The 15321-nt window shown below is 38.9% G+C and overlaps 1 protein-coding gene across 5 annotated transcripts in view; it reads right to left on the bottom strand.

Moving 5' to 3' along the window:
* The window catches only part of wnt6b (wingless-type MMTV integration site family, member 6b), a 37157-nt gene that overhangs the window by 10823 nt on the left and 11013 nt on the right, over nucleotides 1-15321 (bottom strand). For all 5 annotated transcript variants that reach the window (XM_086091378.1, XM_086091382.1, XM_086091381.1 and 2 more), the window contains one exon: nucleotides 7439-7659. In XM_086091378.1, coding sequence (XP_085947504.1) covers nucleotides 7439-7637 — 199 coding nt within the window. In that variant the 5' untranslated portion in view covers nucleotides 7638-7659. The remainder of the gene's footprint in view (nucleotides 1-7438; nucleotides 7660-15321) is intronic.

Here is a 15321-nt window from a genome sequence, read left to right on the forward strand (position 1 = left end):
GCCATGGCTGCCTCCACCGCTGATGCGTGAAAAGTTCAAGAAAACTATTTCTCACGACTGGCTCAGCTTCAAACCTTAAACACCTCATGGAATTACGGCCTAAAAAGTCCAACCATGGTTTCGTCGGAGCATAACACATTTCCATAAATGCGTTTCAAGATGCAAAATGTCGACGGAATTGGATGTTTTTCTTTGCAGGACGAAGCTTCCGAACCAGTTTCCCTCTTGACTATTTCATCCATTTTGGAGGGACATCCAGTTTTGTGACCGTTTTTAAGATGTTTCATGAGCAGTGAAATCCCTCTGATCACTGTGGAAGCTCTTTGCGGACTGTGGCTTGTGCTGTAAAATGTGATTTAGAAAAATGCCAGGAAAAGCCTACTGAAACATCTGAACTTTACTTGGGGTTCATCTGAAGCACTTTAAATGGCGGCAATTGTGTGTTGACTCATTTCACATGAGCTTGAATGTGATTGGTTCATTCACATCTAGTATATATATATAGTTATAAGAGGGTGTGCACACTTTTGCAACTACATTGTCTCAGTTGTTTATTTTTACTTGTCTGCTCAAAAACAGCACTTTTTAAAATTGACCTGAACGGGTAATAGGTAACATTTATTTATTTATTTATTTATTTGTTTGTTTTTTAATCACAAAAAAAAATGTCATTTGGATGTGTAAAACTTTTTTACATGTGTTTATATGATCTTTGAATAGCACAAGCAGCTGGAGTCATTCAAAAACGGTACGACAACCCATTAAGAATTTGAACAACAACAACAACACTGTTGCTCCCGTTCCGCAAGTGTGAATTTGCAAACAAAAGCAACACTTAGCAACTAACACAATACGGCAGCGTTACAAAAAAAAACGTGAGGACACTTTATGAACTGTCAGTGTGTGCGCGCGTGTGTTTGTGTGCGCGCGAGACCGCGGCCAAAAGAAGTGACTTTTATGTCTCAAATCTGGAAGCGGGCGAGCGTGCATTTACCAGCGTCTCCCCCTGCCAACTCCATATCTCATAATTCTGAGAATGGGATTCATTAGGGATGGTAACACACACACACACACACACACACACACACACACACACGCACACGCACACACACAAAGGGTGGCGTGCGATGAGACCGGCGCACACCAAGACGTTGCGATATCAATCCCAGCTGTGCGCCGCGATACACTGGCTGCACGCGGAGAGTGCTTTCGTGTATACATTTGCAAAAGCATTGTTTTAGTTAAGACGTTGAACTATCGCATATGGTTACACGCTATGCGGCATGATGTGACCACGATGCGATGTGTGGCGAGGGCGTGCGTGATGATGTCACGTTTGAAAGGCAGGCACCACATCGCAGCGTCTGCGAAAAGAATTGGTGCGTGTGAAATATCAGCGTTCGACGAAAAAGGGAGCTAAAAGGTTTTTGGGTTTGAAATCGCCTCAATATTGCGACTGCGATTTAATAAGAATTTTTTTTTTTTCAAGGTCCTCTTGCCGTGTTTATTTTGAACAAAGACAAGCAATAAATTTAATGTTTTAGTCTTGAAGTTTAGTCTTTGGTAAAAATAAAAAGCAAGTAAATCACAAATGAATATGAAAGGCAATTTATTTGGGGAAAAAGTTGCAACTTTATTAAGTGGCAAATTTGTGTGAGAAAAAAAAAAAACCTTAGAAACTTACAATAAATACATTTAGCATACTTGGATGTTTTTGCCAATACTTTCCGGTCAGGTTTTCAAATAAAGAGGTAATAATTAATTGCTTAAGCAGAGATTAACCATATCATGTCGCAGGTCCACACCCTGAGGATGATGCATTCAAGTTCATTTGTTCAAATGTATATTGACTTGTATGTTTATGTTTCCAGAATTAGGATTTATACATTCATATATTTTGGTATTTTTTTTTGCACAAGTAGCTAAAATGATGTGTCGAATCTGCTGCTTTCCCGCCGCATTCACTTGCATTTACCTAAAGTATGCTAGCTTCTGATTGGTTAGTGTTAGTCAGCTGATAGGAAATCAGGAAGTGTTGTGGCTCTCGCTGCCGTGTATGACGAGTACAGTTTGAATTGCGAATAAATCTGTCTCCATTTTATAAACAGTGTTCCATTAACCACCAACAAATAGACTCAACAATAGATGTAAATTTTTTAATTTTTTAATTTATTTTTTACTTTATATTTACGACTTTATAAAGTGACAAATTTGCGAGTTCTTTTCTTGGATTAGCCCCCAACCCCCCCCCAGACACACACACCATCTGACCCGAATAGGCCTTCGTAATTTGATTTGTTGTTTCAATTAGAGTTGCAATCTTTTAAACGTTCACTATAACAACTTGCCAAAATTCTATCAAACACTTATCACTTTAACTTCTAACTTTTCAAGTTTCATTAAAAGACTGCATTCAAATGATCTAGACACTGTACCAGTAAATAAATAAAACACTCATTTATATAAAACATTTATAGAAAAAAATACTTTTTACTACCTACATTTTTGGCAAAATAGGCTTGCTCTTTTTTTTCATTTTCCAGAGATGATGACATGATATAAAAAAATGAATGAAGCCTATTGTGATTGCGTAAAATCTTAGGGATTTATTAAAAACAAACAAAAAACAGAAACCATTAACGAGCGTGACACAACAGATTTGGAGACGTAAGATACTTTCTTTTCCGCATCTTTGTTTAAGGGATTTATTTATTTATTTCTAAAATAATCACCAGCTTCTGGCCTTCAAAAATTCTCAGCCTAATCTGAAAAAAAAAACTGATAAGTGCATTTTTTTTCAGTTGTTATCATTGTCTAAAAAAAAAAGTATCTTTTTTTTTTGGGTGATGTTGTTTTGTCTTGCTCTCGCGCAGGACGTGTTGTCAGTTCATTCTAATTATCCTGTCAGAATTGAGCTTGCAGCAAAGCTATGTCCAGCATCCCCCTCCCTCCCCCTCCCTCCCCCTCCCTCCCCCTCTTCTGGCTTTACGAATCCCTGTAAATGAAAAAAAAGTCTTAGAAATTTGACACGCTGCCAAATTTGAATGATTAAAAAAAGAAATAATTACATTTCAAAATGGTGAAAATGCTTTTTTCTGTTTGCTCTTCCGCCTTCTCTCCAAAATGTGCACGCGTGCACTCGTGACCAACGAGGCGCTCTATAAAGTGGCCATACGAGCCCAAAGCCCGCTGGCTGTTATAGTTTAGTGTTGTACCTCCACAATTCAATACTACATTGAAGTCCGTTTTTTTTTTTCATGTTTGCAGCAAATGTCCCAACATGTCTCTTGACTGCATTTTAAAAAAAACTTTTGTACACTTCAGTTTGTACTTCAAATTTGACTTCAGGTTTTTCACTCTTACTAGCGAGTGCCGATTCCAGGTATCCGTATCATAATACTTTTGCCACCATTACTAATCTTAGTCGAAGAAAAAAAAATTGTCGCAGCTTTGTTGTGCTCAGTGGAAGCTATCAAAAATTGGAAGAATACAAAGCGCCTCGTTTCATATTTTCCTTGGAGACATGAATTCCAAACAAATTCTCTGCCACAGCGGGTGTCTGGGCCTGTCTACGTCTGCTTCTAATTCCACAGGGCCCTTCTGCAGGAATGAGTGCATATTCTTTCAATCCTCCGACTTTGGGTCAACGGTACCGGGAGGTCTGGGATGTCAAAACGTGAATTACGGAGGCTGACATAATACAAAATGTGTTAACTGTATTTATTTTTTATTTTTTTTGCTTTGGAGAATGATTTGGCGACACGAAGTGGGTGGCAGTCGCTCGTCAGATAGGACCAACTTGGAAATCCGTTTTTTTTGTTGCTTCCACAAAGACCCGGACACTTTTATTGAATTGGGAGCGAGTTGATATGGCGGCTCAGGTATAATTATTAGCCGTACGCTCATCGCGATTTTTGCTTTTTCCAACCCCATTTGATTTATTTCCCTGAAACAGCTGCGCCTAATATATTTCTGATGAACGTAACCGATGACAAATGAGACTTTTCCCATAGCGAGTGGATGCGCACACGTCGATACCTACCACGCGCTTCTCAATCGTGCCAAAAACAAATAATATCAACATGGGAAATGCATTCATCTCCCCCTGCAGATGTTTTTCAAACATGAATTATCGCATGAATCATATTTGCTCATTGCGTTGTGTCGGATGATGTAACGCGCACTCAGAAATAACCCGATTATGGGTCAAAAATGGACCGATCCTCGACTTTGAGTCAAGAAATGGGTCTTTTAGTGTAAAACAACTCGTAAATATTCGTCAGATTCTTTACTTGGGTCAAAACAAGGGGGTCATTTTGTATACAACAACCCAGAAAGTTGGGTCGAATTGACCCATAAAGTGGATCGGTCCATTTTTGATCCATAATTGGGTTACTTTTGACCAAAACTGTTTTTAGAGTGTGTGTGGCACGAGAATGCTTTCACAATCATTGATCAGTATGTTCCGTTGAAGTACATTTTCTCAAGAGTGACTTTTTAGACAATAATTGTGAGATTAGCTCTACTTAAGTAAGCCTGCGATTAAAAATTGATCACAGTGACGCATGTTTCTGTCGAGAGGAAACTGCTCAGCCATAAAAGGTAAATAAATAGCATGCAGACTTAGTCAGCTCATTGTTTTATTTATGACATGGTTCTAAGACCTTTGGAAAAAGAGTTTAGGAAGATGATGTCGGCGATTAACTACTTACATGTTTTTCATCGAATTCACATCATTCCAATTCCAACATGTTCCCAAAAAGTAAGCATTAGTAGTGCTTGACTGCTTGTATTTTTGTCATTTCAAATGTTTTCTGTTTTCACAATTTCACATTTGTCATTGTTTCGGCAAAAAATTATGACATGGTTCTAAGACCTTTGGAAAAAGAGTTTAGGAAGATGAGGTCATTTGTTTTTTGTTAAGTATTAACCATTTCAATCAATGACAACAAAATAGAATTTTTTTGCTTTTTAGCGAAAAATTTGCTGTTTGGTAAGCATTTTTATTCCCTTCAAGAATTTTCAGAAAAGCAGTCGTTTTGGACGTGTGAAAATTTCACCTTCACTTTTTTTGTGGACTGATTTTATTTTATTTTTTCTTAAACCAGTAATAGAATGGACAGGTTTTGTCAGCCCATGACTAGATTGGATTTAATGATGTTTTATACAAAAGAAAAAAAAGGGAAAAAAAACGCTTGGAACATGCCGGAAGCTGTAAATTTTTGTAAAGGTTTACTTCCAGTAAAAGTAATGTTGTGAAACGAATTAAAACTGTTGTTATTGTGAATACACACGCCTTCCGCACACACAAACGCACGGTTGCAGGTTTATAAGATAGCCCGGAGATATTTTTTGCAAAGGGAGATTAGAGTGATGTTTCAAATCATTCATCTTTGTGCAAGCCTCCAACAGCACCAGCGGACGAAGACGTGCAAAAGCAAATATCTGCACGGTAGAATTTGCTAAAACACCCAGCAGACAAAAATGAACAAATTGTTAAACGGTTCAATAATATTAATAGAAAACATCGCAAGTGGGCAGAGAAAGAGTCAACACAGCGTTATTGGTTTGTTTTGACTTGAGTGCAGCGAAACAGCAGTTTTACAAAATCTCAAGCGGAAGAAACGAGCACAAAAAGGGCAACACAGGCAAGTTGAGTATTTTTTTTGTTTACTATAAAATAACAGTTCGTACAAGGTCTCCTGACGGGGAAAAAAATTGCTAGGCTTGTTGCTAGGTGGTTGACGCTAGCATTTTTATGACGTTAACTGGAGAAGTCTTGAAGCCAGCGCACGCCCGGGCCCCGCTGTGATATGATTGGCTGCTGCCGCGTCGCTGGCAGGATATGACACGCGTCTAGAACGGGAACTTAGATGAACCCAAACCGTGGATCCGAACGGTTTTGGGTGGTTTTCAAAATCCGTTCCATCCCTAATATTTCTTCTTCTTCTTCTTTTTCTTTGGAAATGGACCATATTTGTCCCAATATCATGAATGAACGTGATCACCCGGGCGGGAATACACGTCAGCAGCAACCCCCCCCCCCCTGTGGGCTATGCTGTGGGCTACCACTTGGCAAGCTTTTGCTGCACATTAAAGAAGAACAGCCAAATGGAAGCTCACTATTTGGCAAGCGCCAAGTCGCTCTTGAATTCTTATCAAACGGGGGAATCTTATTGAAGTTTTATGAAGTGTTGACAAACTATTTAACGACGCATTTGTTAAACGTTTTATAATGTGTTGTAACGCGGGTGCCTTGTTCCTATTTAGTAGAACATTCTCCACGGAGGAAGACTTGTTTGAATGCGTATCAAGCGTCCTTACAAGTAGATGCAGGTCACCGAGTGCTGCGAAACAAAGGAGCAATTTGGCCTTTCTTATAGACAGGCAGGAATGTGTGATTAATTGCCCATCTGTCTTCTGCCGGCACATTCCTGCCCTCTCATCCTGCCTTATTCACTTATTATCATTATTTTATTGCAAAATACAATCACAGCCAAGATTCAGAACTCTCATGATGGAACATTGTTTCATCGAAAATGCTTAAATCCCGTCAACGTTGAAATAGACGAGACCCGAATGGACTCGACTTTTTTGTGTCGTTAACGAACATTCCGTGCTCCCGACGGTTTTTATTTATTTTTATTTTTCATTTTATTATTATTTTTTTTTAATAAGAGCTCAGTATTGTTCATTCGGAAATGTCATCATCATTGCTCTTTTTTTTTCTTTTTCTTTTTTTTTTCCCCCCCGACGGTTTTAACGCACAAATAAAGGCGGCACAGTGCCGCTCAATGACCTCATTATGAACGTAATCACAAGAGAGGAGAACCAACAAAAATGGCGGAGGGGCGGACATCAAAGAGCCGCGGGAAGATGCTGAGAGATCCTAAGAGGAGAACGTTAGCTGATCATTTCAAGCGTGCCCAATCTGATGAAGAGGAGAAGCAGTCGCTTGTGGGAAAAGTCTGCGCTCGGAGACAAAAGCCGCCCTTGTCTCGTAGGCCGATATTAGGCAGGCATCTGACCTGCGGTTGGCACGAGACCGTCTGCTGAGGTCAGAGGTGTGCGGCAAATTGGAGGTGGGGCTATTAACATGCATACATCCAGCCATCCATTTTCCTACATCGTTTTTCACGCAATACTATCCTGTGGAATATTTTTAATGAACTACAAAAACATGGTGCGATTGTCAAGGGGCACGCTGACTGACTTTGAGCACGACTGAAATGACATTTTCTACGGACGGGTCAACAACAAGATCTAGTCCAGCTCCTGAATGATTCATTTATTGATTAATTAGATTGCCAATATCCGCACATTTAGCCAGCAAATTCTAAACACGCAAACAGCTTTAGGAACGAAACTTGACTATAACGAGTCAAGTTTTAATCTCACAGGTGAAAGAAGTGAACATATCCCATCAACGATGACTCACCTTGTTGCAGTATTTTGCCAAAGTACTTATTATGACTGGTGCAGTTCCACCGGCGGTACTTGAACTGGTACTGGCACTCCCTGACGCCCAGCCTGGCACCTTTGGCCACCTCGCCGACGATCTCCGGCTGAGTCTGACACAGCTCGGCCTGCTTCCCCACCAGACGCTTTGCCTTCCTGCATATGCTGTTCGGATCCATCAGCAGCGGACTGCCCACCGCCCTGGAGAGTCAAACAGTATTTCAAGATGAATTCATATCAGATTTGCTCTTTCCGGATTCGCTTTAAATGTGTTTGAGTGAAAAGTTTTTATTGTGGTACTGCTGTTTGGATGCACCATAAATATATATAAAAAAAAATGTTTTAAATAAAAATAATACTGAAACTTTTTTTTAAAATGAAGTGAAGCATTAAAAAAAAAATACAAACTAACAAATGTTTAAAAGAAACAAATTTAAAAAAAGAAAAAGTCAAAATGAAATAAAACTCAATCCCAATGAGAAAACTTTTAGAACCTTGTCAAATGGGCTCTCGTGCTGTTTAAACTGATATTGCATTTAATTACTATATTTTACATTTATAAAACTAAAGATACCAAAACGAAAAATGTCCTTTTGTTTTCATCTTTGTCAATTCATTTCCGAAATGGGCTTTTTTGGGGTTGATTGTTCTTCGTTTAATCATCACCCCTCTCACCGTCAACCAGCAGATGGGCTCCATATATCAGCAAATATGGGCTTGGAAAACCCAAAAAGTGAGCCAACACCCCTATTTTCACACATTTGCACCTTGTCTGTGTTCATCGCAGACGCCTGAAATCATTCGTCAGCCTCTTGAGTTTGTTTGCAGAAAGTAAAACAAACAACCTCGCCGAGATTAGCCAAACATCTGACGGCGATGCCTTTTAACTCTCGACGACGTCGATGATGTCTCCGAGTTGTCTCAGGTGACTATGCGTGTCATATAAACACATAAATAAATGAGAGGGCATGTGTAAATTAGCAGGTGCGAGAACAGTACTTGGCAACACAAACTGCCACTCACCAACCACTTATTATCTACACACTGTCATCGCGACGTGCCTGCGTGCGTGTTTACATATACAAGTGTGTGCGCTTGTCGAGGTGTGTGCGCGGTATGAAGCGCGCTCAGTCAGCAGCTCGCAAAAGACAGTTTTGCAACGGGAGGCAAAAAAAGAGCAGTAATACGTATTGGAAGTGTTAACATCCAGTAGAATGCTGGCGTCGGTTAAAAACGTTGCGTTAGGGGCATTGTTTAAAATTTAAAAAAAAAAAATGTGTGAGAGATTGCGGAAACAGAATTCTTCAATAAGCATAGTCAAACGGAGGGAATGCAAACATGTGGAATGATACTGAATAAAACGGAAAGATGTGGTATGACATAGAATAATATCGAGTGACGTGAAATGACACAGAATGGGATCATTTTTTTAAAGATTGGAATGGTTGAAATCGGTGAAGAAATGTGGAAACTGGAGGCGAGCGTGTAAAGTACGTTTTATTTTTTATTTTTGGAATGCAAATAGTTCACAATTGCTGGAATGAGCTGAAAATGTTCGTTGTTGGTCAAGAAATGTTGAAAGACGAGCGGAATATGTTGGTAAAAAAAAAGTGCAATTGCTGGAATGTTGCTATCATTCCCGTGGTGAATTGGACATTTCGAACTTCAAAAGGGAATGATGTGAATCTGTCACGTTGAGAATGAATGGCAATATTTCAATGACAAATGTGGAACTGTGAAAAAATGTGAAAATGTTTGAAATGACAAAAGTACAAGCACTAATGGTTGAATTTTTGGGAATATGTTGAAATTGGAATGATGTGAATTAGATGAAAAACGTGTAAGTAGTTCATTGCCGAAACAATGACAAATGTGAAATTGTGAAAACAGAAAACATTTGAAATGACAAAAATACAAGCAGTCAAGCACTACTAATGTTTACTTTTTGGGAACATGTTGGAATTGGAATGATGTGAATTAGATGAAAAACGTGTAAGTAGTTAATCGCTGAAACAATGAAAAATGTGGAATTATGAAAACTAGTAGTTAATCGGCGAAATGAAATGTGAATCTGTTATGTTGAATGTTATTGAGAATGAACGGCATTTTTTTCCAATGAAAAATGTGGAATTGTGAAAAATGTGAAAATATTTGAAATGACAAAAGTACAAGCACTAATGGTTGAATTTTTGGGAATATGTTGAAATTGGAATGATGTGAATTAGATGAAAAACGTGTAAGTAGTTCATTGCCGAAACAATGACAAATGTGAAATTGTGAAAACACAAAACATTTGAAATGACAAAAATACAAGCAGTCAAGCACTACTAATGTTTACTTTTTGGGAACATGTTGGAATTGGAATGATGTGAATTAGATAAAAAACATGTAAGTAGTTAATCGCCAAAACAATGACAAATGTGGAATTATGAAAACTAGTAGTTAATCGGCGAAATGAAATGTGAATCTGTTATGTTGAATGTTATTGAGAATGAATGGCAATTTTTTCCAATGAAAAATGTGGAATTGTGAAAAATGTGAAAATATTTGAAATGACAAAAGTACACGCACTAATGGTTTACTATTTGGGAACACATTGAAATTGGAATGATGTGAATTCGATGAAAAACATGTAAGTAGTTAATCGCCGAAACAATGAAAAATGTGGAATTATGAAAACTGTGAAAATATTTTGAAATGACAAAAATACAAGCACTAAAGTTAACTCTTTGGGAACATGTTGAAATTGGAATGTGTGAATTACACGAGAAACGTGCAAGTAGTTAATCGGCGAAATAAAACCTAGACTGGTGGTCTCGCACCTTTATTGAGTGTTCCCTTGATGCATAAATTCTTTCCACCAACTCTGCTAATTCCCCAAAGTGCACGTTTGATTTTTTTTTCTTTTTTTCTTTCTTTTTTTTTTTTTTTGCGACAGGAAAACCAGACAGAAGAGTAAACCTGAGAATGCAGAGAAGTAAGGTGAAGGAGTTCATTGCCGCAGGAAGATATACCCAAAAATGGGGCGCATCAGTCAGATCATGGCACGAGTGTGGGCCGAGCATTCTTGCCCTTGTTTGGAGACGGGTACAGAACGTCAAAGCAAGGTGAGACTTTCTTTCGTTTCTTTTTTTATCCTGAAAATATTCAACTCATCTTCAATTCAACAAATTGATATGAGCCTCCACAAATGAAGTTCCTCCACTACCGCCGTGGACGTTACGTTCTTTCATATTTAAATACTATGGTTTACATTATTCTAGAAGAAAGACCATTCTTTATTTTGAGAAAAAATTATCAGAAAATAGAAAATGTCTACACTCCCCTGTTCTAAATAAATGCCACCATAAATTTGACCTTATAATTTAATTGGGGGGGGGGGGGACTATTTTCAAGAGGGTACTTCAAAATAATGTGGTTGCACATGTGTGCACACCCTCTTCTATAAGTGAGGATATGGCTGTGTTCAGAATTGACCAATCTCATGTTAAATGGGAGTCAGCAGCCACCATCCATTTAAAAGGGCCTCTGCTTAACCCAAAAGTTCTGATGTTTGAGTAGGCTTTTCCTGGCATTATTTTTTTCCTTTCTAGCAGAAGCCTGAAGATGTTGTGCTTACCCTGACTATTTCAAACTTTTTGATTATTCTTTACTAAGCTAGAGACAAAACTCTACATTTGAAAAAAATTGAAATTGAAATTTTGGATATTCTAATGTTTTTAAAACAAAATGAGTAAATTACTGAAATGATTTATGGCACTTTCATTTTTTAATTTTTTTTATATATTTAATCACAACAAAAATTGTAGAGGGATGTGTAGACTTACGGGAAGCAAACGTTCGCTAATTAGCGCCAAGAGTTTCTTAGTTGGAAAAAAAATAAAAACATGCGGCTTGCGCTTCGATAAACCGGCAGAACATTTGCAACTATCTAAGAAAATGTAACTATGACCACCACCACAAACGCACACAGTCGCAAGCTCGCGTTCACTTGTTTGAGACACATCCATATCCTCAGTATACAAAGTGTCAGTGTTCCTCAGAACGTCCTTTATGACAACCCTCCTACACAGACAACGACAACGAGTGGAATTTACAGGAGCTGAAATTAGGGGGTGGGAAAAGGGGCTTAAAAGTGAAATCTGTCTCACATGAATGCGTCGTCAGTGTGACATCAAGAAAGCAGTCAAAAAAGAGAAGAAGAAGAAAAAAAAAAAAGAAACCCACACACAAGTCAAGCCTTGACAGTGGGATTTCAAATACTGCTCTCATGCAACCGTTTTGGAATGCCCTTTGATATGTTTTATGATTTGTGCTGCGCTCATATTGAAGAGATTTGATCCACTCGTGCAAAACTAATCAACTCCAAATCGCCATTAAATGCCTTCTTCATTGACCCCCCCATCTTCACCCGCAAATGGGTGAATTTCATCCCTGCCTAATCCCTCAAGTATGCTGCAGATGAAGACAGTCACGGCAGGCGTAAGTATGACAGTGAGGCAGAACCCGAGCGAAGGCGAGAGCGCATAGCGAGACGGCGGCGGGGGAGCGCCGCGCGCAATCAAAGTGACAGCAACGTTCAACAAAGACATAAAACATGATGACAACTTTTCAAGAGTATGTTTGCGTTCAATTCTCACACCGGGATAAAAGACGGATAGAAATGACTTTGCCGAGATCCTTCATGGCTCCCTGAGGTCATTAGCATATTAGTACATTTTCTTTATTCCTGCTTTTTTTTTTTTTTACATCACAGGTTTCTCTAATGTAAACAATTTAAATAGGAAGCTTTTTTTTTTTTGGTCCTGTTACTATTTTTGTCTTTATCTTGTAATGTAATTCCACTTTTGGCCACTAAGTTGGTGGCACACTTTTGTGTTTAACAATGTGTAAATGTGAAAAAAAAGAAGAAAACAGGAAGTATTTCAAGTTCAAGTTTTATTTTTGCTGAATAAGCTAGAAAGACTGTAGAATGTCTCAATCCTCTTCCATCCTGCATTTTATGCCTACAGAAAGTGACGGGTGTAAAGTCGGTTTACAGCAGTGATGGCAAAACTGCAGTCCTCGAGGGCCGGAGTCCTGCAGGTTTTAGAAGGTTTCTCTACTCGAACTGCAGCTGATTCCAGTTAACTGGATTGTTATCAGGCTTATGCAGAGCTTGATCATAATTCAGCTGCGTCGAAGAAGGGAAATATCCAAAACCTGCAGGACTCCGGCCCTCCATGACTGGATCTCGCCGTCCCTAGTTTACAGTATTTGATTGATGTATTTGGTGAAACGACAAATGAAGTTTGTTAGTTTGGAACAAACGGGATTCTGCAATCAAAACGAAGTGTTGCCATATTTTCTATCATTGTGAGCTGACTAACCAGGTTAATATAGTTACCGAAAACTAACAAAAGAACTAAAACTAAAATAGAAAAAAAACATTTAAAAAACTGAAACTTGAAAAGTCCAAAAAAAACAAAAAAAAAACAAAGGTACAATATACCTGCTGTGTTTTCTTGTATACATGCCAGGTCGGTAGTTTGATTTGTAAACCCAAAACAATTAGCACACGAACGGTACAAAAATCCCAACGGACGTAAATGAATTGAGGATTACAAAACACTTATAAACGCCCCACAAGTGATCACAAATCAAATGCGCAAAAGCAGAATAAGTGAAAACATCTGATTGGACGCACAGCATCCGCGAGGATCATCCCATGACATCATTGCCACATCAGTGCTTTTCTCTCTCATTTGTTTTTCTTCCCATCATCATTAAAAGTATTCGAATACGACTGCAGGTCATTGCTGAGTCCACAATTTTGTCATGGAGGAAAATAAGCTCAACAAAATCTGTGAGGATTGTCAAAAATAATGAAAAAAGGAATCCAACTGTCGGAGGCGCAAACATTTAAGTGCAGGAGCTTCTGAAAATAAATACACCAGTTGCAATACAAATGGATGAAACTCTTGTTTTAGCTGCCAAGAGGCAATTCTAAAAGGAAGAAGAGGAAGGACGGAAGGACACTGTGACGATGATATCATTTATTAATATTAGTCGTTCTTTATGGAGGATGTACAATGTTTATTGTCTGTCTACATGACGACTATTTGTGGTCAAGTGTGAGCATATTTAGGGTTCCCGTCAGTTCTTTTTTTTGTTGTTTACAGACCGTACTTACTGTAAATAGTTGATGTCTGCTTTTAAATGTCTCATTTGATCAAAAAGACTTTGATTGAAACTCATGTCAGGCTTAAAGGCTCGGCACTGTCATTTTCCGTCCGCGGCCTCGTGGAACGCTTTTTGCTAGCAAAGTGTTCCATGAGTTAAAAAAAAAAAAAAAAAAACATTGATGTCGAAGGCAATTCATTTGTCGCAACGGAAGCAAAACCAGATTCCGTTTCTACTCCTTCCAATTAGAGGCATCCAAATCTAACAAGTGAGTGTGACGGTCCAATTCGCAAAAAAAACAAAATGTCAGACAACCGTTTTTTTTTTTGCCCGTGTGTCAAACATTCTTGTATCAATTCCTGGCACGAGGACATCTGAAAGATTCTCAAAAGGGGCTTGCCTGCCGACAAGCACGGACACACAAATGCGCGTCGCAGTTCACTCGAGCGCCCGATGCCAAACCCACATCGTCGTTTAATCTTGATCTGTTGCCATCGCTCGGATTCTGATTAGACATCAAGCGTTTCAGGCTAGCAGTGGACAAGATAAGATCTGCTACGCTCAAAGTTTCTTCTGAACACCAACTGTTTGCGCGCGCGCGCGCGGCGCGTGGGCGCGGCGCGCGCGCGCGTACAGTCGATACCATTCCGGCGTGTCAAGGAAGCTGAAACATACGCAACGTAACACGCTAAGCCTAACTTCAAAACAAAAGTTGACCAAATACAGTAATACATTAACGGCAACGCAAATAGCCTTTGTACACTTTTACTTTGAAGTTGGCCCACGTCGCGGCGTGATGGCTAGCTTGACTTCCCTTTTAGTCGTTTTATGATTTCTTTATCGCAGTTGCGACCAACATCAACACAACGCTATCCCGAACTTATGTTTAATCGCTGATTTAGGCCGCTAAGAAAACGCTAATTAATTTACGCCATCATTGTATGATAACGGCAGAAGTCTCCGACGTAAGTGGCTAGCGGCTAGCTGTTAGCATTGCCGACGTGTTTCTGTCTAGTAGCTGCAAATTAATTTGACAGCTGCTGCCTGGCTTACTTTTAATCATTCTTTTTTCAATATCCTGGACCGAGGCTACTTTCTTATTTACTTTGTGATCATTTATTTTATAAAACACTTTTGCCCATTAAAAAAGAAACATTCAATTCAAAATGTCCAACTTAGCCGTTTAGATGATATGAACACAACTTTAAGCCATTCACACGTGGACCATGTCAAAATAAGAATGTTTATGCCTCAAAGTTGTGTTCCTAAATCCTAAAAGGCTATATTAGACATTTTGAATTGATTTATTTTTTTTATGGAAAAAGCTTTTTTTCAAAATAAATGAAGAAAAAGTGCGATTTATCTTTTTTTTTGGGGGGGGGGGGGGTGGGCTGATCTGAAAAGTGATCCGATCTGTGGCTCAAATCCGTATTCCAATCCGAACCGTGACTTTTGTGATCCTTTGCACTACTACCAACCAAATAGTAATACGCAAACATTCACACAAAGTGGAAATAAAGACGTCTCGCAAATTTGAAACCACAAGAATGACTTGAGTCTTTTCACATGTTTTCAGCAATTATTTTCAAACGTATAATGTAGACAAAAAAATCTCTAAATTCACTCCACAAGGTCTTCAAAGTTGGCCCGGCTAAGCCGCGCAGTCAAAAGTAGTAGACGAGAGCAAAGGCATTCCTCCCT

This window comes from Leptonotus elevatus, chromosome 12 (genome assembly GCF_054856555.1).
Source record: "Leptonotus elevatus isolate MCC_2025b chromosome 12, RoL_Lele_1.0, whole genome shotgun sequence".
NCBI lineage: Eukaryota > Metazoa > Chordata > Actinopteri > Syngnathiformes > Syngnathidae > Leptonotus > Leptonotus elevatus.